Below are 21,710 nucleotides of genomic sequence, written 5' to 3'. Positions count from 1 at the left end.
GGCGCGCGGGGCGGGGCCGGCGACGGGGCCTGCGCGCCTGCGCCCCCAGAGCTGGCTAGACAAAGGGGAGGGTCCGGCCGGCCCCGCCCCCAGCGCCCCGCCCCGCGCGGCCGGCCGGGCCGGCGTGTGGCCCCCGCGCCCCCGCCTCCGCCGCCGCCGCCGCCGCAACCATGTACCCCGCGGGCCCCCCGGCCGCCCCGGCTCTGCGCCGCGGCCGCCACCCCCCGCCCGGGCGCCCCGCGCAGCCGCCGCGGCTCCCCGCGCCCACCCCGGCCCCAGCCGCGCGCCCGGCGCCCCCGGCGCCCGGGCCGCGGCCCCGCGTGGCCGTGAAGATGGCCTTCCGCAAGGCCTACTCCATCAAGGACAAGCTGCAGGCCATCGAGCGCGTCAAGGGCGGCGAGCGGCAGGCCAGCGTGTGCCGCGACTTCGGGGTGCCGGGCGGCACGCTGCGCGGCTGGCTTAAGGACGAGCCGAAGCTGCGCTGGTTCCTGGAGCAGCTGGGCGGCGAGGTGGGCACGCAGCGCAAGAAGATGCGGCTGGCCAACGAGGAGGAGATCGACCGCGCCGTCTACTCGTGGTTCCTGGCGCTGCGCCAGCACGGCGTGCCGCTGTCGGGGCCGCTCATCCAGGCGCAGGCCGAGGCCTTCGCGCGCCAGATCTACGGGCCCGAGTGCACCTTCAAGGCCAGCCACGGCTGGTTCTGGCGCTGGCAGAAGCGCCACGGCATCTCCAGCCAGCGCATCTACGGCGAGGCCGAGCCCCTGGCCGCGGGCCCCGCGGCCGGCCCGCCCGTCAAGCAGGAGCCCGCGCAGCCCCCCGGCTCGGGCGCCGGCCCCCTGCCCGACCGGGCCCCAGCCCCGCCGCCCCCCGCGGAGGGCGGCTACGGCGACGAGCAGATCTACAACGCGAACGTCACTGGCCTCTACTGGAAGCTGCTTCCGGAGCAGGCCGCGCCCCTGAGCGCGGGGGACCCCGGCGCGGGGGGCTGCGGCCGGCGCTGGCGGGGTGACCGGGTGACCGTGCTTCTGGCCGCCAACCTGACCGGCAGCCACAAGCTGAAGCCCCTGGTCATCGGTCAGCTGCCAGATCCGCCTAGCCTGCGCCACCACAACCAGGACAAGTTCCCCGCCTCCTACCGCTACAGCCCGGACGCCTGGCTCAGCCGTCCACTGCTGCGGGGCTGGTTCTTCGAGGAGTTCGTCCCCGGCGTGAGGCGGTACCTGCGCCGCAGCTGCCTGCAGCAGAAGGCTGTGCTGCTGGTGGCCCACCCGCCCTGCCCCAGCCCAGCAGCCAGGATGCCCGCCCTGGAGGACAGCGAGGACACCCTCCGGCGGTGTCGGCCTGAGCCCCTCAGTCCCCCAGAAGAGCTCCAGACCCCGGACGGGGCTGTGCGCGTGCTCTTCCTGTCCAAGGGCAACAGCCGGGCGCACATCCCGGCACCACTGGAGCAGGGTGTTGTGGCCGCTTTCAAGCAGCTGTACAAGCGGGAGCTGCTGAGGCTGGCCGTGTCCTGTGCAGGGGGCTCACCGCTGGACTTCATGCGCAGCTTCATGCTCAAGGACATGCTCTACCTGGCCGGCCTTTCCTGGGACCTGGTGCAGGCAGGCAGCATTGAGCGGTGCTGGCTGCTGGGCTTACGGGCGGCCTTCGAGCCCCGGCCCGCCGAGGAGTGTGCTGGGCAGCCCGCCTGCCAGGCCGAGGAGGCCGCGGAGCACAGCCGGGTGCTCAGCGACCTCACGCACCTGGCAGCCCTGGCCTACAAGCGTCTGGCGCCGGAGGAGGTGGCCAAGTGGCTGCACCTGGACGATGACGGGGGGCTGCCCGACAGCTGCAGAGAGGACGCAGGCCCTGGTCGGCCCCCTGTGCTGGTCCCTGCTGCCCCTCCCACCCTGGCCAGCCTACCCTCTGTCATGGGGGGTGGGGAGGAGGAGGAGGAGGCTGCCGTGCCCACAGCTGGGGAGGCTGTCCGGGGTCTGGAGACAGCTCTGCGGTGGCTGGAGAATCAGGACCCCCAGGAGGTGGGGCCCCCCAAGCTGGTGCAGCTGCGCTCCCTGATCAGCATGGCCCGGAGGCTGGGGGGCATCGGTCCCTCTCCTGCAGTCCCCGAGGACGGGGTGTGACCGAGCCAGCCTGAGCAGCCCCCACGGTGGCTGTTCTCCTGCTGCACTTGGAGGGAGGGGACACACGAAGTCTTCCATTTCCTCTCTTTCCCTCCTCGGGGATGGCCCAGCCCATAGCTCAGGGGGCTCCAGGGGTCCCAGCCACAGGCTGGCTTGGAGGAGCTCTGTTAGGCTGTGCTCCACCAGTCCCCATCTTCCTGAGGGGGAGCTAGAAGAGGGGCCCCGGGCACCTACATCTCCTCCCTGGGCAAGCACACTCGGGGTCTGTGGTGTTAGCTGGGGTCCCTTGGCACGCTCACGACGTAGCGCGCTAACGAGAGCCGATCTCGGTTTTCCGGCTCTGGCAGTTGTGGGGCTGAGACCTTGAGCCCGGTTCCTGTACCTCCTCCCTCCTCCCCGGTGGCCCATCACATGCACTGGACGGGGGCCGGCACTCCCGCAAGTCTGGAGCTCTGGTGCTTCACGGTTCCCATGCCTGGCCACGCAGTCATGGCAGAGGCACACCGCTCCATTTTGGTGTTCAGCACGTTACACCCGTTTTTACAGATGCCTTGCCTGGCGGCCAGCACAGTGTCTCATTCTGCAGCCTGCGGCTGGTCTTGGAAGTTGGCTCCGCAGAGGCTGGGGAGGGAGGATGGGGCCCAGTGCCTGGGGACCCCGAAGTGCTGGACGCAGCAGGGAGTGAAGATTTCTCTTCCGCTGGGATTGTTAGTTTTCCTTAAAATTCCACTCCCAAACCGCTGTCCTATTCTATGGAGTTAGCAGCCTTCTAGACTTGGGCCCCTGGACCGGCCACGCCATTCACCCGGAGCGGGCTTGTGGTACTGACAGCCACATGGGGGCAGCCCGACAGTGCCTTAGTGCTCCTCTGAGGCCGCCCCACCGCTCCCTGCACTGCCAGGGCTGTGGCTAAGGAGCCGTTTCCGACAGCCCAGCACCCAGGCTTCTGAGGGGCTCCACTTGGGAAAAATTGTGCCGTGCTCGGTGTCCCCACCCAGCTCTAGCTGCAGGCCGGCTGCTGGTCCATGGCCCAGCCCGTGTCCCCCAGGGGCAGCCGTTCTGCCCTCCCTTCACCCCCACCTGCCTCTCATCCTCCTGCTGTAGGTGGGCGGTGTGTCTATGAACTGCGGAGGCAGCTGGAGGGGACTCCAGAGCAACCTCCTTACGAGTCAGAACAGAAATCATCCCGTGGAACTGTACTGTCTGTGTGTGGGTTACACACATATATCTCAAATCTGGAAGCTGAGGGAGGGTGAAAAAAATCTGGGGGCAGGGGCCTGACTTGCCAGGCCCAGGGCAGCAGCCCCCCAGCTGGAGACTGTGCACCCGCTTAATAGCTGACTCAAGCCCGTGGCCCTGGAGGCCCCTTTGGCCGTCTGGCTGGTCCTGCGACTTGAACCCAAGCAGCTGGCACGGGGTTTCGGGACATCTTACCTTTTATAACATCTGACGGCAACTCAGGGACCTAGGGCTGGGAGGCCCTGGCCTCTGCTCTACCAGGCCTGCCCCCCAGGGTCATCTGGAGAGGAAGACCTCAGGGCCCACAGGGGCACCAGGCAAGGGTGTACCTGGGCCTGAGTTTCTGCTGAATGGCTGCATACTCGAAGCAGCTGCTCTTCCAAAAAGCGGCTCTCGGTGAGGGTCCTTGTTAGGGCCTCCAGTGGGCTTGGCAGTGGGCTGGGAAAGGGAGGCGCGGGAGATGAAGACAGGCCAGTGTGCAGGTTCCGCTAAAACTGCCCTTGACCTGCACCTGTTGGGGGGATGAGACCAAGCTGCAACCAGGAAAGGGAGCCCGTCTGAGAGCCACGGCCTTGCTGAAAGGGGCTGCAAGCCTGGGAAGCTACCCCCAGCCAGCCAGTGGGCTGCAGGGGCCAAGTCAGCATGTGAGGGGAAGAGTGTGCCTCCCAGACCAGCAAGTCAGGATCACGGTGGAGAGCTGGGCGCGGTTTGTCCTCAGATAAGAGAGCCTACAGGTGAGGCCTGACTCTAGGAGCGTGTCCTGAGCAGGCCAGGGGCTTCCGGGGTACACGCGCTGTTGAGGGACCTTTTCACACCCATTCTTGCTGATGGGGCAGTTCGCGCAGTCAGATGGGCCCAATGTGCATTATAATAAAGGTTCATGTCAACTTCGTGTGTCCCTGTTCCAAAGTCTTATTTTAATACATTTTTTTGAGTTTTGGCGTCTGTTTTAATTACTTTATTTTTTAAAGATTTTATTTATTTGCGAGAGAGAGCGCATGAGAGGAGAGGTCAGCGGGAGAAGCAGACTCCCCGCTGAGCAGGGAGGCCAACACGGGACTCGAGCCCGGGACCCCAAGGTCACGACCTGAGTCGAAGGCAGACACGTCTCCAACTGAGCCACCCAAGCACCCCGTTTTACTTATTTAAACAATCTCTCCGTCAAATGACTCTGAGCTCATGACCCTGAGGATCAAGTTCCGTGCGCTTTACCCTCAGCCAAGTAGGTAGTTCTGAAGTCTTAATTTTGTAACTTCTGGCGCAATGCTTAGATCTTGAACACCTCATAACCTGAAAACATGAGGGAGACACGACCGCTGATGAAAGAAGTTCAAGTAACCTGAGCATGGGCTACTAGAGGAGCTGTGGGGCAGCCGCTCATGAGGCTGCAGCCTGACCCCCAAAGCCACTCGCATGACTCCTGTCCTGTCCAGGGCACGGCTGCCCTCCCGCCTGGGCCTGCCAGAGGTGCGCCCCCGTCCCACGGGCCCACCCAGCCAGGTTCTCGGGCTGTATGAGAAGGCGCACAGCTGAACCCCCACACACCGGGGGGCGAGGAGCAAGGTTCCAGCCCACAGGGCTGACAGCCAGGACCGGTGACCGGCATCCCCACACCACCTGCACCCTGCCAGCTCCCAGGGCCCGAGCCTCAGCTCACAGGTACCTCCAGGCCCCTGGACTCTGCTTTCTCAGCCTAAAGATCGGTTACTCAGAGCGATTGGACAGCGCCTTTATTCCCACCTCCCAGGTCGGCCAGGTGCAGAAGTGGTCTGGGGACGTGCGTGGGAGGCCAAGCTGGAGGCTGGGGACGGAGGGCGGGAGCAGGGGAGCACTGCCGCAGGGTGTCCCCAGCCGCCACCCGATGGGACCGACTGGCTGCAAACCAGAGGTGGCCTACTCCCACCTCGTGGGGGCCTGGCACCGGCAGCCTGGCAGGTGGGAGCGAGGGGAGCTCCGGCACTCCAGGGCCTCGGTGGGGAGGGGGAGCTCCAGGAGCCACGGGGGTAGCGTGGGGGGACAGCGGCAGGCAGCCCACCGTCCACCCAAAGGCCCCAGGGCCTTGGTTTGAGACCAGAGTTCCCGGCTTTCCCCGCTGGGTGCTCCATGTGGGGTGTGCCGAAGAGCCACATCCTTCAGTCGGAGGCCAGGTGACCCTCGGGGATGACCCAGGGATCGGCTGTCAGGGTCAGCTGTGCCTGCCACCTGCCAGGAGCTTAGCGGGAGGAGGGGGCCCACACGCAGCTGAAGCCAAGTCGTCGCTCTGCAGCAGGCTGGGCACATCCCCTAGGACCTCCCCTGGCCTGCTGGGGACCGGCCCTGTGGCAGACCTACCCAGGGCTCTGTTTGTGGGGCTCCCCCAGGGAAGGACCTGGTGTGGCTTCTCCTCAGCCCCAGGGTCTTCTCAGGGGCTGGCAAGGTCAAGGCCTAGCTCCCTGTAGCTGACCTGTCGCTGCCCCACGCGTGGCAGATCAACCTGGGGACAAGATAGATGCGGTGACCTTCCAGCGCTGGCTTCAGTGAGGAGGAGCCTATTTCCCGTGCAGTGTCCAGGTCCTCCCCCAGTTCCCTGCCCCCGAGCTGGCTGCAGTCACACAGCTGTTGGAAGGGCTGACCCACCAGCTGAGCACACGGGGCCCCTGGCCCACACTGCCACGGCTCCAGCCCTCCAAACCCAAGTCACCTGTGATGGTGGCCACTGCTATGATGCCTCTGCCCTGTGCTGGCGGGGGTGGGGGGGTACCCATGGTGAGGGACGCCCAGCCTGCGAACCCTCTAGTCCTGTCCCTTCTCACTTGCTCCCTTGGAGGTCGGGGGTGGGGGCAGCCCGGAAGGCTCCTTCATGGTGGGGGAGCTGCAGTCCAGGGCAGGGGGCAGGGAAGGCTGGGACTGGGGGAGGGAGCGGGTGGGCAGCCCACAGCCAGTACCTGTGCCCTACTTCCCGCTGAGCTCCCTGGCCCGACAGGTGGCGGCCTCCACGGCGCTCATGGCGGCGGCCCGCAGCCCACCCTGCTCCAGGGCGTGGAGCCCGTAGATGGTGGTGCCGCCTGGCGTGCACACGTCTGTCCGCAGCTGAGCTGGGTGCTGCCCGTTCTGCTGCAACATCTTGGCTGTCCCCTGGGGAGAGGGGCCCTGGGGGTGACTCGGGGGGGGGGGCAGGCACCCTCTTCTCCTCTGGTGCAGCCTGCTCCACGCCCCACCCCCTTCCCAAATCTCCATCCAGGCTGCCTGGGCCTGCTGTCCCTCCTCCAACTGCTCCTGGGAGACAGACCATGCATGCCCCCTCCCACGAGCCCTCAGGGGCTGCCCTCGCTCACCAGCAGGGTCTGAGCGGCGATGCGGTGGGCCAGGCCGCCGGGCATACCCATCTTGATGGCACCCTCGGCCAGGGCCTCTGAGAAGGCACACACCTGGAAGCAGGGGCGGGGGCACTGTCAAAGCCAACACTCTCCCGCACGTAGCTCCCAGTCTGGGGAAAGCTTGCAACCTTCAGGAACACAGCCCAGAACACTGGCCACCACTGCAGGAATTTGGCCTGAGGCTTGAGCCCAGGGGTCTGACTGGATAAAGGCCCAAGAAGGCAACGACATAGCGCAGAGTTGAGCTCACAGGCAGCCCAAGTACCAAGTCATCGAAACCCAAAGGCTGGGGTCATTGCGGGGACTTGAAGTCTCCACTTTGCCACGGGCTGGCCTAGGGGTGGGGGACGAGGCAACACTTACGAAGGCGACACCGCTGCCACTGAGGCCCGTGTGGATGTCCACATGGGCCTCAGGCACCTCCTCGCACTGCCCGCAGGCCTCCAGCAGGGCCTGCAGGAGCTTGGCCTCACTGCTTCCAGCGTGGCGGCCCCGGGCCATCACCATGGCCCCTTCCTGAACCATGCAGGGCAGGTTGGGTGAGACCCGCAACACCCGTGCCGTCGGGGGCAGCAGCTGGTCAGAAAGAAGCCGGAGTCAGGGGTCATGTGGGATTGGCCCTGCAAGGCAGGCTCGTGCCGCAGCCAGCTGTGGGCTCCCTCCCCTGTGTCCTGGGTGGGGTGCCTGCAGGAACCTGAGTCCCAGCCCCCTTGGCCACCTGGCCATCTCTTCAGGCTGGGGTTGGTCTGAGAGGCTGTCAGTCGCAGGTGTTACCCATGCCACCTTCCTAAAGGGCTGAACCCAGGCTGCAACCAGTCTGGGATGGCAAAAGGAGGGACGTTCAGACCAGCAGAACGGACTCTGGGGTCAGACCCTTAGCTCCCACATAACTTCCCCCCGCCCACCCTGGGCCACTCACCTCTTCCAAGGTGCTCAGAGAGACCCCGGCAGCCACAGACACCAAGATGTGCTCAGCCGTTACCAGAGGGGCCACCTCTGCCAGGACAGTGGGCAGGACATGGGGCTTGGTAGCAAAGAAGACCAGCAAGCAGTTCTGCAGAACCTCCTGGTTGGAGTGGGTGGTCTGGCAGCCCAGAGCCTACAGTGGGGACAGTGAGATCGGGGCTAGGGTACATGGGACACTCCCAGACCGTGGCCCTACCTGCTGGAGGCCACCCTGCATCCCCAGGGGCCCCCACGGGTCTCTCCCATTGCAAGTGCCTGCACCACCCGACATCCAATGGCCAAGACTCACCAGACCACCCGTTCTCTGCAGGACCAATCCTGCACCTCACAGGACCCCTAATGTCAGCATTTCTTCACGCCCACTGACCCCAGTGAGTGCCCACAACCATCTCTGCCCCCCAACACACAGGCACACAAACCCTTCACTGTGTCCTAGCCCTCGGCAACTTTGACTTTTCTTCTGGTCTTTGGCCTCCCCTTTCCCAGTCCAGCCCAGCCAGTCTCAAAAGTTTAGCACTTCTCTGGCTCCAGGAACTGTCTCAGAGGAACAGGGGCCAAGAGCCACTATGAGCCCCCCAGGAAGGCCTCAATTCTGAAGAGCTGGGGCCTAGCTCACCTGGAAGTGGCAGAGGTTCCTGTCGGTTGGTGCGCTGGCCAGGATGTGCCGAGCTTCCACTTTCCCTGGAGAGAGGCAATAGCAGAAGGGTCAGTGCCGAGCTGGGGTGGAAGGAAGGGAGAGCGGGAACCAGCCTGGCCTGTCCCTTACTGAAGGGCGTGTCACGCTCAGCCATCCGGGCCACCCTGGCCCGTAGCTGGCCTGACACTCTGTCAGAACCCACGTGCTTGGCAGGGGCATTCCCAGCACCCAGAACCAGACACAGCGCCATTCTATCCTGCTTGTCAGTCGTCACCACCTGCCTGCCCTGCGGAATCCACAGGCGGCCTAGACGCAGGGCCCAAGAGCTTGGCTAGTCTCATGAGGACACAGCACTCAGGGATGGGAAGGCTGGGGTGGAGGAGTGGGCACAGTGGGGAGGGGGACACAGTAGGGCCTGGGCTTCCCTGGGTGTTGGGGGTGTGTCTGTGCTGGGATGTCCAAGCAGAGGCTACGAGCCCCCCGGTAGAAATCACCCGCATTTGCGGTGTACAGGGCTGGGGAGATTAAGTCTCTGTACAGTCTAACAGGAAGGCAGAGGCGCACCCACCAGCAGACCGCAGAGCCCACGAGTCATGACGAGGACAGCACCCCACACCGCGCGGCTCTACAGGTGAAACCCCTGCGACATGCACTCCACTATCTGCTGATGATTCTGACCCTTCGGAACCCTGACTGTGGCTGAAGGCGGAAAGCCAGCCCATGACCTGCACATAAGGCTTTCCAAATCCCATGGAGAGAGACCAGGACAGCACTGTGGTCCTCCTCCCGGGAAGTTTTGGCCCTCAACCCCAGGGACATGTGGTAACCTCTGGGGACAGTTTCGGCTGTCGTCACGGCGGGGATGCTCGTAGCATCTAGTGGGGCGAGACCAGGAAAGCGCCCCACACGCAGCAATGCGAAGGACGGAGAATTCTCTCTCCCCACGGGGAGGACACCTGCAGCCTGCGGCGCAGCGGGGCTGGCACCCAAACAGGACAGAGTCGCCGTCTCCAAGTCAGGCCCTGGGCCCGGGCGGCGGACCAGAAGTTCGCGGGGGTCCCAGCCCCGCGGCGAGGCTGCCCGAGGGCCACGCGGCCGCCAAACCCTGCGCCTCACAGTCCCGGCAGGCGCGTCGAGCGAGTGCGAGGGGAAGACGAAGTCGCCGCCGATCCACTTCACTCGACCCAACGCCAGCAAACGGCACCCGCGCCGGCGCTACCACCCCCGACACGCCACCTTCTCGCTCGCTGCGCTCCGTCCCCTCGGACGCGCCCTGCACGAGCGGCCCCTCGAGCCCCACGGCCGCCGCGGGCACCGCCAGCTCTCCGCGCCCCCGCGCACCCCGGCCGCGGCGCGGAGGAGGCAGAGTCCGCGGCCCGCCCCGGCCCCGCCGGCGGCCCCGCGCGGAGGGCCGGCCTGTGGCCCTCGTCCTCGCCCGCGGGCGCTGCGCGGCGCCTCCCCCCGGGCAGGTGAGCCCTTCCCTCGCACGTCGGGCGCGCGTCGGACGCCCGCCGGCTCGACCCGGGCACCCACGCGCCCACGCCCGCGGCGCCCCACCTGCGCGGATGAAGCCCTGCGCGATGGCCTCCGCCATACGTCCCGCGCCGACGAAGCCCACGCGAAGCGGGCCTGCCCCGGCCTCCGCCGCCGCCGCCGCCATGTTGCCACGGCCCGAGCCGACCGTGCCCCGCCCCACGCCCGCGGCCCAGCCAATGGGCTACGCCACCTCGCCCCTGTCCTCGTCGATTGGCTCCCGGGGCTTGACGCTCTGCCCGCCCCCTTCCGGGCCCCGCGCTGCACGCGCGCTCCGAAGCGAGTCCCTGCCCCGGGGCTCATTGGTCCGAGAGAGAGACCGAGAGAGACAGAGAGCGCGCGAGAGAGCGCGAGGCGCGGGGCGGGGCGGGGGCGGGGCACCCAACGGTCCGCGAGACGCTGGCTGCGCGGCGGCGGAAGCTTGGGCCGCTTGCTCCGGGCCGGCGCTCGCGTGGCAGGCTCCGGGTGCGTGGTGTAGACCGCTGGAGAGGCCCCATTCAGAGGCGAAGGGTCGGGAAGAGTGGGGGTTCCTCTGACTGTCCCGGCGGTCTGCGCCCTGGAGCGTGCGTGGTGGGTGTCCCTCGCGGGGACGCTGCGGAGGCCGGAAAGCTCCGGCGGGGGCTGCGGGGCAGCTTAGCTTCCAGGAGGAAGCATTCGCCCTGACTCTGATGAAAGGCCGGGGCCGGCAGGGCCTGGACCCCGGGCCCCACACCCCGCCATCGGGACATGGCAGGAGCTGGGGAGCGGAGCCGTGCCAGCCTTTGGCCGGTGTCTCTGGGTGGGAGCCGCGTCCTCGGGGCGCCCTGGGCCTCTGGAGCCGGGGAGTGGACTCAGGTGCGGAGGGCAGGGCTGCCGGGTCGGGGCTTGTGGTCAGCCCCTCTGCAAGCCTTAGCGAGTCCAGGTGCCAGTGTAACGCGGGCGCTGCCAGGGGAACGGGAGCAGCGGCCTGTCGCTGAACTGGGTTAAGAAGCTCCAACAACCAGCTTGGATTCCGGTTTTCCTGGGCCTCCCAGGCTGCTGCATGAGGCAGGAGAGGCCTTCCTGAGGCCGGGGTCTCCAGTGGAGACCCGGCCCATCTTGCTGATCCGAGGGAGTGGGGGGCGGGGCGATGGAGTGCTCGGCGACCGCAGGGGGCCAAACTGACGGAGGGTAGGGGTGGAGTACTTTAACTTTTAATTGACACGGGTAAAATAAGGCTTGAAAATCTAAGATTGTAGGTTTCTTTAAAGATTACATTTAGGGGCGCCTGAGTGGCTCAGTGGTTTAAGCCTCTGCCTTCAGCTCAGGTCATGATCTCAGGATCTGACCTGGGATGGAGACCCGCATGGGGCTCTCTGCGCAGCCGGGAGCCTGCTTCTCCCTCTCTCCCTGTCTGCCTCTCTATTTGTGATCTCTGTCAAATAAATAAATAAAATATTTTTAAAAATAAAGATTGCATTTTTTAAAATGTTTTGTTATTCTAAACTCTACTTTGACACATTATAAGCGCTTCAACACTAAAACCCCCTCCTTTATTCAGCGCTACCCCCACAGTATGTGAGCCCTGCCCTGAGCAAGTGAGAAGGCCACCTGGCCGCAGAGGATGGGCAGCTGTTGGAGGACCGCCTTCCAGTTGGGGCCCCCGCCCATCTGTAGTAAACACAGTGGCGCACTCACAGGAATGGAGATGGAGCGTGGCTCATGCTTCCTGAACAGAGGAAAAAATTATCATGACGCCAGGCACTTCTGGGGTCCAAAGGAGTCTAGGAGCCACCAGCATGAGGACGACAGAGGGTGACCCAGGAGCAAGGGCAGGTCTGGAGCCAGGGAAGGTATCTGAGGATTTTGGAGTTGGGCACTCCTGAGTCCACACCCCAGCACTGACTGACCACCCTGGGGACTTGGCCGGATTCCTGCTGAGATCCGGAAGGTCTGTGCGGCTCACCCCCACCCACCAGGCCCAGCAGGCCTCCTTTGTGACACCCGCTACTCCAGGGTAGAAGGGCAGGCTAGGCCCCATCACAAGCTGCCGTCCGAGGGCTACGCAGAGGAGGGCCCAGGCCTGGTACAGCTCTCTCCTGGGGGCCGCTCATCACCTCCCCCTTGGAGCCATCCACATGCCTACTCAGCCTGTCCAAATCCGGTACCAGCTTTGTCCCGCAAAGTCCCAGCACTGACAGGTAGGCCCAGGGAGTTCAGGTCACCCAGGCCTGCACAGGAGATCCATGGAAAGACTAAGCTGTGGCCACGGCGCCTGCCGGGACTGCTACAGGTACCCTATCCTGCATCCCCACCAGCTGACCAGCCACCACCTCCCCACTGCAGCCGGCCTGCTTCTCACCTGCACACCTGCTTTGCCAGCCGCTGCTGCCCTACTACTCCAGGGACAGTCAGACGCCTTGGCCCAGCAGGCTGAGCGGTCAGCAGATGAATGGTTAGCCTGGGGTTAGTCTGGCTCAGGGTGGGAGGGGGTGGCAGAGAGCTGCTGGGACCAGGCCTGGGAAAATGGACTTTATTACCTCCCAGGGAGTGGGAGAGCAGGATTAGGAGGGGACACACTCAGGACCCCAGGACTGGTGTTGGGGAGCAAGGTGCCGGGCCTGGCCAGCCCTTGGTTTCCCTGAGGACAGACATGAACGGCAGCCCCACTGCACAGCTGCCCAGAGCCGCCCTGGCAGAGGACTAGAAGGTGGGCCCAGATTGCCAGGCAGTGCCCTCCACTCCCGCAGGATCTGTCTCCGAGGCCTCGGCGGCAACCGGCGCCTACCCGCACGCCACGCTTCACTTCCGGGCCTGCTCATAGTTCTGGGTGAACCAGGCGCAGGTCTCCTTCACAGCTGCAGAAGTGGGCAGGAGACAGGTGGAGGCAGGTGAGGGCTGGGCCTGCACTGATCTCCGCTGGAGGACGGGGGGAGGCCAGAGGCCCCGACGACACAGGCAGTTACCCCTTCTGTGTCCTGCCTCCCCGACAAGGGTTTGGACACCAGACCCTGAGGGGGTCTGCAGCTTGAAGCAGGGATGCCCAAGCCAGGAAGGAGGGGACAGGAGGTCCCGAGGGATGGGTGGGAGGACCAGGGGGCTCACCCTGCTTGAAGGGTGTAAACCGGAAGTTGGGCAGGTAGGTCCGAAGCTTCCTGTTACTGGCCGTCTTCTTAAACTGCCCATCCGATTTGGTTGTATCAAACTAGGTGCCTGGTCAAGGCCACAGCAGAAGGGGTGATCCTGCCCCAGCCTGCCCTTGAACCTCTTCTGCCTTTCCCAGGGGGAGCCTTGGGGACAGAGCACCACCCCTCCTCTCCAGCTGCCAGGGGAAGAGCCATCTTGGGTGCGTCAGAGCCAAAGGATACGGTGACCTCCCCATGGAAGTCCATGGCCTCCACCACAGCTTCAGCTGCCTCCTGGATGGAGACCTCATCCTCCTCGCCCACTGTGGGGGAGCGGGGGCGGGGGGGGGGGCAGGGGCCAACAGCCAGGTCAGGCCTCCTCCGCCTGGCCTCGCTGTCACCCAGTCCGCCACGATACTTATTCCCAACCCTAGCTGCTCCCAGGACGAACATGGGCTCTGCCCTGCCCCAGTGGCAGCGGCGCCGAGGGGGACGCACCTGACAGGATGATGGGCTCCACCTCATTGTACTCCCGCAGGACCCAAACAAAGAGCCGGGCCAGGTCCTAGAAGTCACACAGGGTCAAAGGCCACAAGTTACGGCCACATGGACCCAAAGGCCACCCCTCCTAGGTGCTCTGCTCGGTGAGGGCACAGCCTGGGCTCCACTGGGGCCAGAAGTCTCTCTCTTTGGGTGGCTCTCAGCCAGCTCCCCCCAACAGAGAGTCACATCTCTCACTGAGCTCAGTGCTACACCTGGCGACACCCAGAGGGACAGGTGCCTACAGGGACCCAGGGAGCACCTGTGACTGCTCAACCTGGACCCTGGCTCCTTTCCCAGGCTCCCTCACGCTATGGCCTTCCCACAGCCAGGAAACACTTGGGAGGAGAGCTAGACGCCACCCCACACCAACCCGTGAGTAGATGAACTGCCTCCGTGGCCTCCCGGTGCCCCAGACCGTCAGGGCGGAGCCGCTGCCTGTAGATTCAGGGAGGGGGCAGGTGTTGGGGAGGGCTGTGCCAGCCACCATGCCTCCTCCCAGCTGAGGCCCTGGGGCCTCACAAGCAGGCACTCACTCTTGGCCAGGTGCACCTTGTGGATGAGGCCGGGCAGCACGTGGCCGTCCTCAATGTTGAAGTTGTCGTGGGGCCCAAAGACGTTAGTGGGGATGACAGCGGTGAAAGTGCAGCCATGCTGCTGGAAGTAGGCCCTGTGAAGTCCCAACGTCTTCTCCGGCCCTTGCCCTGGGACCGCGGACCCACCGCACCCGCCCTGGCCTCATGGATGCAGAAACCCAAGCCCCGCGAAGAGGGCCGTGAAGGGTGCGAGCCCTGCCCGGGGAACCCACGGGGCCCTCCTCCCTTTTCCTGTCGGGTCTCAGCTAGGCACGTGGGCGGAGGACCTGTTCTGCACGTCGATCATCCTCTTGGCATAGGAGTAGCCAAAATTGCTGCTGTGCGGCGGCCCATTGTGGATCTAGGGGAGCAGGGGAAGCCTTTGCTTTCCTGGCCCCGCCCCTGATGGCCCCGCCCCCGATGGCCCCGCCCCTCACCATGGTCTCGTCGATAGGATAGGTGGTCTTGTCCGGGAAGATACAGGTAGACAGGCAGGAGACCACTTTACGCACGCCCACCTCGAAGGCCGAGTGCAGGACGTTGTCGTTGATGTGCACGTTTTTCCTCTGCCGTGGGGGGGGTGGGGCAGGGCAGATTCAAGCCCCTCCAGGCAGGACTCCAGCCCATACCTGCCCCTCCGGGGACAGAGCTGGACACACTCTGGTCCCTCCCACGAGGGCAGCACCTGAACCGCTTCCTGGGACAAGCCAACACCTCCCAGCATAGACCTTCCAGAAACCACGGCCCCTCCAAACCTACATCCTCCCCATCCCTACCCCAGCCCTGGGGTTCTGGGAGGGCGCCGGAGGACAGGACCACACCCCCTAGCTCAGGGTTGGACCTCACCCACACAGATGCTGAGGGCAGGCCCAATCTGGTCCAGCGGCAAGGATGGGGAGAAGGGGTCCCTCCATTCCTTTACCCCAGAGGAGCCTACCCAACCACACCACCCAATAGCAGAGAAGCCTTGGCCAGCCCCACTCCTCCCCTGCCCCCCCTTTCCCTGGATCCTGGGAGGAAACTGGGCATTTGTACCACTTTTAGGAGAGGGAGAGACGGCACCCAGGCAGGCTTCTAGGACGAGTGCTACTGAGACAGGGAGATCTCTGGCATGACATGGGCCTTGGGCAGAATCTGACCCGAGCCTCTGCCATCGCTTTGCCTGATGCAGAGCTGAATCACACCAAGACCAGATGCCCAGAGCTAGTGGGGTCAAGCCTCAGGGGAACAGCCTGGCAGAAGCAGGGCTGTAGGCAGAGAGCTCTGCTCTCCTCCTGCCCTTTCCACACCTCATGCCCCCAGGCCAGATGCCTCAGACCCAGAGCCCAGCTCACATCTCTGCACCCCAGAAGGCTTGGCAGGCCTGGTTCAGTGCGGCTGGACCACAGAAGTCCAGGAGCAGGAGGGTCTAGAGGCCCAGAGGGCTCAGGGGTAGAAACCAACCCTACCAGGGTCAAGAAGCAAATACTTGTTTCTCTCGGTTCCCCCAGCCCCCCAGTCAGCTCCATGACTTCTCCTACTGGGCTCACAGGCCTCCCAGCTTGCCTGTCTACCTGCCAAGCAAATGTGGATCACTGGGGACTCCACACGGACTGCCCCCACCCAGTTGGGCCAAGATTGACCTTCAGGGACTTCCTGGAGCCAAAACATAAGCATAGGAAGCCAACCAAGAAGTTCCCAGTGCTGCATGGGGCCCTCACACTCACCCAGAAGTCCAGGTTGTATTTGATATTCCGGAACAGGCCCCCCACCATTGCCGCAAGGTGGATGACATGTGTGGGCCGGACCTTTTCAAACAGGGCTCGGGTCTGTGCAGCGTCCCTGGGAGGAGTCAGGCCATCAGAGGCCTGAGGAGGCCTCTGGAGGCCTGAGGGAAGGAACTAGCGCCCTGGGGTTGGGGCACTGGAGGCTGGAGGCAGGGCTGATGGCAGGAGGTGCTGCCAAACAGGAAAGTGGCCGGTTCAGGCACTGGCTCTTATGAGGGCGTGAGCTTCCAGGAATAGATTTGAGGATGTTTGCTGAGAAGCAGAGCTGCACACACCCAAGCCGGGCCAGCCACCAGGCAGGAAGGACCCAGACATGAGGCTACCAGGCTCAGGGACAGGGCTGGCCTGGAGCTCTGGTTCTGAAGGCTTTGCTCCACGGATGGGTCCACTCACGTAAGATCCGCGTCCTTGGAGGAGACGAACACCCAGTCCTCTCCAGGCAGTCCAGCTCCATCTGCTACCACCTCTTGGATGGCTCTGCCCACCAGCCCAGATCCCCCTGTCACTAGCACTCGGACTGACCCTCCAGGCTCACTCATGTTGACTGCACCTGTGGAGGCAAATGGTGGGAGGCAGACAGAACCCCACTCCCTGGAGATGCCCCTGCTTGGGGTCACTCCCCTTAGCACTGGATCCCACAGCAACCATCCACGGGCTAGCCCAGGGTTCCCCGTGGCAAGTGGAACAGGATGAGAACCACCCCACGCCCCTCCGACCACAGGGAGAAAAGAGGGCCTGATAAGGACCACAGAGACCCAGATAGCCTGAGTCTCCCCCTCCCAGCCCCATTCCCTACGGAGCCCGAGATCTGCACAGAGGCCTTGGTGCTGCCACCCAACCAAGAGAGCCTGGTCCCAGACTGTGCCCTGCAGGCCCAACCCAAGACCCACACTGCGCCAAGAAAGAGGACAGTCGGCACACCTCGAGCGGACACGTGGTTAGGCCGACGATCTTGGGTTTGGGGGCTCCTGGCCCATGCCATGAAGGTTACTCCCAGCCAAAGTTCACATGCCACAGGCAAGGAAGGGGCAGCACCCTGTTTGCGGTTCAATGCCCACCCTCGCGGCCAGCTGGTCCAGGAGAGACTTTGCCAGCCAAGTTCCTCCTGGGCAAGTGGGGCTTCCGGCTCAGAACCGGACAGGCCTCAGGGCACCACCACCCTTGAGTACTCTATCCTCGGGCCAAAAATCTGCTCGCGTCCCTGCAAGATGGCTCTGACCCGGCTGCAGGGCCCCATGGTCAGCATCGCCGGGAGGGGACACTGCCCCGACATCGGCGGCTCCAGGCCGCGCGGGCAGCCCCGCAGCAGGCTGGGGAGCTGGTGAGGACTCCTCCCACGCCACGCCCATGCCCTGGGGTCCCCTTCCACGCCCTCGGAGCCCCGCCACCCCTCAGGACTCTCCGGCTGTCACGGAACAGCCAGGGCCCGGGTCCCGGCTCGCCACGCCGGGTTTCGTGCGGGGACCCTCGGAGCCCCGCGTCGTCTCACCTGCGACCTGCCCGTCGCCTGGAGAGCGGCTTCCGTCAGGGGCTTGAGTCTCCAGCCTCGTGCGGCTGCCAGGTGGAGGGGGCGGGACCGGGAGGACACCTACGGGCTTGCCCTCGGCACTCTGGGAAATGAAGTCCTCGGGGACGCCCCGGGCGCTGCTGGGAAGTGGAGTCTGGGGACGCGCAGCAATCTGGGAAATGTAGTTCTCGCGGCTCGGCCCGGGCTGGGCGGGTCCCGCCGCGGCTGCCGCCGGGCGCTGGGCGGAGACTCCCTTCTCCCAGCCCCGGAGGGTGGGGGACGCTGAGACTCCGCAGCCTCAGCACCGGGGAGCGGCAGGCGCTGGTCCGCGGCTCCAGGGACAGCGGCCGTCCGTGGGCCGGCCTCAGGGGCTGAGGTGCCGGCTGCCGGGGCCGAAGGGATGACGACGGCCAGGGCACAGTCCGGACGGGTCCTTCGGGTCCCCGGGTGACAAGCCCTGCCCTGTCCCTCGCCCTTCTCCCGCCACCGTGATGGGTCTGCCGGGTCCGTAGGGTCCCCCGGTGACTTGTCGCCCTGGACCCGCGGGCCTTCGCTGTAAATGCAAGCAGTTCCCGGCAACCGGCCTTGCTCAGGCGGGCGAGCTGCGCTGCGCTCCGGTGTGGACACCGCCCCGCGGGAGGGCACACCCCGACGAGGGCACACCCCGACGAGGGCACACCCCTTTGAGCTCGCCGCGCAGCTGGGCGTTGGCACCACTGGAGCCCCGCGTCTGGGCGCTCGGGGGTGGGGGAGGGGTGACCCCAAGGCCGCCTCCCCGGGCTGCGGGCGCTCCCCGGCACGACCTCCTTCTCTGGCGAGGGTTTCCCCAGTTACTAATTGCGCTGTTAGAATCGGACTGTGCCAGTGATTTGCATTCGAGTGACCTGAACGCCAAAGTAGACACTTTCCTAAGTCATTACCGTTTTGGGGTTTGCTTCGATTTGGAGAAAGCGCGTTGCTGAGGCCGGAGCGCGGGGAATCGCGCGTAAACCCCAAAGCGGTGCGGGGCCCGGAGACGCGCCGCGCGTCGCACCCGCCGCCCGCCCGCTGCGGGAGCGCGGCCCGGACCCGCCCGCCGCGGCGAAGGTTGGTGCTGGACGCGAACTCCTCGCCCGGCGCAGCGCCCTGCCCGTCTGCGGGGTCTCCTCCGTCCCGCGTCAGAAGGCGGCGGTCGTGGAGAGAAAACCTCCGTTTCTGTGCAGCTTGCGTAACTGCCATGATGCTTCCATCGGGAACGGTCAGAAAATTGCTTCTGGGCTTTATAAAAATTTTAATTTTTTAATTCGAATTCAATGAATTAACACGGTGTATCATTCATTTCAGGCGCAGAGTTCAGATGCATGAGCTGCAGCCCCAGTGCTCGCTCGTCACGGGCCCTCCGCACTGCCCACCACCCAGTCACCCCGTCTCCAGTCCCTCCGCTCCGGCAACCCTCAGTTTGCTTCCTAGAGTTCAGTTCCTCTCACGGTTTGTCTCCCTCTCTGATTTCATCTTATTCCACTTTGCTCCCTTCCCCTGTGATCTTCTGTTTTCTTTCTTAAATTCTGCATGAGTGAAATCGTAGGACAGTTGTCTTTCTCTGATTGACTTATTTCGCTTAACATCATATCCTCTAGTTCCATCCGTGTATTGCAAATGGTAAGATTTCATTCTTTTAAAAAATATTTAATTAATTTATTTGACAGAGAGAGACCACAAGCAGAGGGAACAGGAGAGGGAGAGTCTGTCTCCCCGCTGAGCAGAGAGCGCCATGTGGGACTCCACACCAGGACCCTGGGATCATGACCTGAGCAGAAGGCAGAGGCTTAACCCACTGAGCCACCCTGGTCCCCTGATGGCTGAGTAATACTCCATTGTCTATATGAACCACATCTTCTTATCCATTCATCTGTCAGTGCACATCTGGGCTCTTTCCACAGTTCGGCTATTGTGGACATTGATGCAGAAAGCACTGGGATGCAGGTGTACATTTGGGCTCATTTTTGTGAGAATTTTCTCCCTCATGGTCATACAAACATTTTTGTTTCTCATTTTCTCAACATCACATATTTATTGGAACATTACTCTTGCATGTTTCTATTTTATTTTATTTATTTGTCAGAGAGAGAGAGGAAGAGAGAGCATGCGCAAGCAGGGGGAACGGCAGGCAGAGAGAGGGAGGGAAGCAGGCTCCCCATGGGGCAGGGAGTCTGAAGCCGGACTCGATCCCAGGACCCTGAGATTATGACCTTAGCTGAAGGCAGAGGCCTTCCCCACGGAGCCCCCCAGGAGCCCCTATATTTTCGATGATGTGTCTGTTCAGATCTCTTGTGTTCTAATTAAATTATTTTTCTGGGTGCCTGGGTGGCTCAGTGAGTTGAGGCCTCAGCCTTCAGCTCAGGTCATGATCCCAGGGTCCTGGGATCGAGTCCCGCATCGGGCTCTCTGCTCAGCGGGGAGCCTGCTTTCTCCTCTCTCTGCCTGCCCCTCTGACTACTTGTGATCTCTGTCTGTCAAATAAATAAATAAAATCTTTATAAAAAATTATTTTTCTTTCTTTGTTCAGAGAATTTGTCACATATTCTGGATACAGATCCTTTGCTGGATGTGTGATTTGCTGGTATTTTCTCCCACTTCAGGGGCTCTGTCTGGAGCCTGGAAGTCTGTGGATTGTGCAAGGGAAGGTGAGTGGTAGAGGCACTCGGTAGGCAAAAAATTACCTTACAGGTCAGATTTTCTTGCTTTTCTTCCTGTTTTGATCTGCAGTGCCAAAGAAATTAATGTAGTATTTGCAATAGTGGCTGAGGAATATGTTGCAATATTAACTCATATTCTCTTGAATTTGTATATATGTAGGTCTAGGTGAAACACGCATTTGACTTAAGGCAAGGACTGGAATAAAGCAAGAAACAATTTTAGGCACTGATTTACAATTTTTTTTATATTAAAGATTTTTATTTATTTGACAGACAGAGATCACCAGTAGGCAGAGAGGCAGGCAGAGAGAGAGAGGAGGAAGCAGGCTCCCCGCTGAGCAGAGAGCCTGATGCAGGGCTTGATCCCAGGACCCTGAGACCATGACCTGAGCCGAAGGCAGAGGCTTTAACCCACTGAGCCACCCAGGCGTCCCGATTTACAATATTATTGAGGGCAAGAAGGTGACCCTGGCGCTGAGAAGCTTGGAGAAAAGTGAACAAGCCAGAATTTTTGGCCAAAAATCCATGTTTGTTTGTTTGTTTTTTTTGATGCCATGTATCATGTCTTGGGAGACCTGACTTCAGTCGTACTGATCATGATCACATCCTCTAGGACAACTAGAAGGTCAAACACAGTATTTTCTGGATCGGCCCAAAGATGAAACATCTTGGAAAAACACATCACATTCGACCTTGGACCCGAGATGGGAACGCTAAGTGCTTTGAAGCAAGTAGATTTATTTGGATGCCGGAAGGCCCTGCCGAGCTACGCATACACTGGATGATTCTCAGGGAGCAAACAGCGGTCTCACGTGGAAAATGAGGTCAGTCTTGAAAGTGCAGTACCCGCAGATATTGGAGAGGGGCTGTTGCTTGTTAATAAAACTGACCAAAATTTTAACCAAAAAAATCCCAAGTTTGGCTATTCCCCCCCCTTTTTTAAATTGGTGAGCCAGTATTGATACACCGTTATTAACTCCAGTGCATTTCTTCTGTACATTTATCAAAATCAGCTGGACGTGGCTCTGCATCCAGCTCCACAGACCTCAGTATCCGTCCCTCCACCAGTGCCACACATGCTCGATGACAACAGCAATGCAGTAGGTCTTAGTATCAGGTAGAAGGAGCCTCTCACTTTATTCTCCTTCTTCAAGATTGATTTATTGTTTATTGATTTATTATTTTTTAGCTATTCTAGGGCCTATCCTGTGCATATTAGTTTAAGTTTATCTGTGTCTACTAAAATTCTTTGAGATTTTGATGGGAATTGCATTAAACTTTTAGATTAATTTTGGGAGATCTGACATCTTTTTCTTTTCTCAGGCTGAGCGCAGTCCTTAATTCCCATCCCCTATTTCCCCCGTCCCGCTGCCCCCGTCCCGCTGAGCTGGGAGCCCGACCTGGTGCCCCACCCCAGAATCCTGGGTTCATGACTGGAGCTGAAGGCAAAGCTTCACCGATGGTGTCACCCAGGCGCCCCAGATCTTGCTCATGTTCTCAGAGAGGCCGTCCTCTCTCCCCTGAGGCATCGATAAGAGGCCTCCTCCTCCAGGAAGCTTTCCCTGGTGTGCTGAGGGTGAGGGGGATCAGGAACGCCTCCTTGGGGCCCAGGGCCCTTTCGCGATGCTGACTGTAATGGTTCCTTGTGAGTCCCCATGCACTGGCATCTCAGCCCTTGTGAATACTGTCCTTCCCCAACTCCAGCTAGATTTC

General features: G+C 62.5%; 3 protein-coding genes and 1 long non-coding RNA gene across 7 annotated transcripts; 2 read left to right on the top strand and 2 right to left on the bottom strand.

Annotated features, from left to right (window-relative positions):
• Positions 1 to 22: 22 nt before the first annotated feature.
• On the top strand, positions 23 to 4,251 carry TIGD5 (tigger transposable element derived 5). The gene has a single exon (XM_059168744.1). It carries the CDS (start codon positions 171 to 173, stop codon positions 2,118 to 2,120), a length of 1,950 nt encoding a protein of 649 aa, XP_059024727.1. The 5' UTR covers positions 23 to 170; the 3' UTR covers positions 2,121 to 4,251.
• A 51-nt stretch (positions 4,252 to 4,302) lies between these two features.
• On the bottom strand, positions 4,303 to 10,023 carry PYCR3 (pyrroline-5-carboxylate reductase 3). Of its 2 annotated transcripts, none has more exons than XM_059168789.1 (8): positions 9,876 to 10,023; positions 8,298 to 8,362; positions 7,635 to 7,814; positions 7,079 to 7,291; positions 6,674 to 6,766; positions 6,284 to 6,473; positions 5,023 to 5,832; positions 4,303 to 4,649 (listed from the first exon to the last, which is right to left on the bottom strand). In XM_059168789.1, exons 1-6 carry the CDS (start codon positions 9,976 to 9,978, stop codon positions 6,291 to 6,293), a joined length of 837 nt encoding a protein of 278 aa, XP_059024772.1. In that variant the 5' UTR covers positions 9,979 to 10,023; the 3' UTR covers positions 4,303 to 4,649; positions 5,023 to 5,832; positions 6,284 to 6,290. The 2 variants fall into 2 exon arrangements, with proteins under 2 accessions (XP_059024772.1, XP_059024773.1); XM_059168790.1 differs by having other exon boundaries at positions 5,691 to 5,832.
• Positions 10,024 to 12,326: 2,303 nt separating this feature from the next.
• On the bottom strand, positions 12,327 to 17,456 carry GFUS (GDP-L-fucose synthase). Of its 3 annotated transcripts, none has more exons than XM_059168788.1 (11): positions 17,305 to 17,456; positions 16,209 to 16,365; positions 15,756 to 15,870; positions 14,487 to 14,615; positions 14,337 to 14,410; positions 14,011 to 14,144; positions 13,848 to 13,912; positions 13,433 to 13,499; positions 13,178 to 13,257; positions 12,915 to 13,014; positions 12,327 to 12,667 (listed from the first exon to the last, which is right to left on the bottom strand). In XM_059168788.1, exons 2-11 carry the CDS (start codon positions 16,352 to 16,354, stop codon positions 12,612 to 12,614), a joined length of 966 nt encoding a protein of 321 aa, XP_059024771.1. In that variant the 5' UTR covers positions 16,355 to 16,365; positions 17,305 to 17,456; the 3' UTR covers positions 12,327 to 12,611. The 3 variants fall into 3 exon arrangements, with proteins under 3 accessions (XP_059024771.1, XP_059024768.1, XP_059024770.1); XM_059168785.1 differs by lacking the exon at positions 17,305 to 17,456 and adding an exon at positions 16,737 to 17,194; XM_059168787.1 differs by lacking the exons at positions 14,487 to 14,615; positions 17,305 to 17,456 and adding an exon at positions 16,737 to 17,202.
• Positions 17,457 to 17,535: 79 nt separating this feature from the next.
• Positions 17,536 to 21,294, top strand: LOC131827800 (uncharacterized). Its single transcript, XR_009352143.1, has 6 exons — positions 17,536 to 18,559; positions 18,646 to 18,789; positions 19,008 to 19,164; positions 19,868 to 19,985; positions 20,611 to 20,821; positions 21,011 to 21,294. It is a non-coding gene; the product is annotated as an uncharacterized LOC131827800 (long non-coding RNA).
• Positions 21,295 to 21,710: the final 416 nt, after the last annotated feature.

Source organism: Mustela lutreola, chromosome 3 (assembly GCF_030435805.1).
Source record: "Mustela lutreola isolate mMusLut2 chromosome 3, mMusLut2.pri, whole genome shotgun sequence".
In the NCBI taxonomy this organism is placed as follows: domain Eukaryota; kingdom Metazoa; phylum Chordata; class Mammalia; order Carnivora; family Mustelidae; genus Mustela; species Mustela lutreola.
The sequence above is the reverse complement of the archived record's forward strand: the minus strand, read 5'-3'. Positions and strand labels throughout refer to the sequence as shown.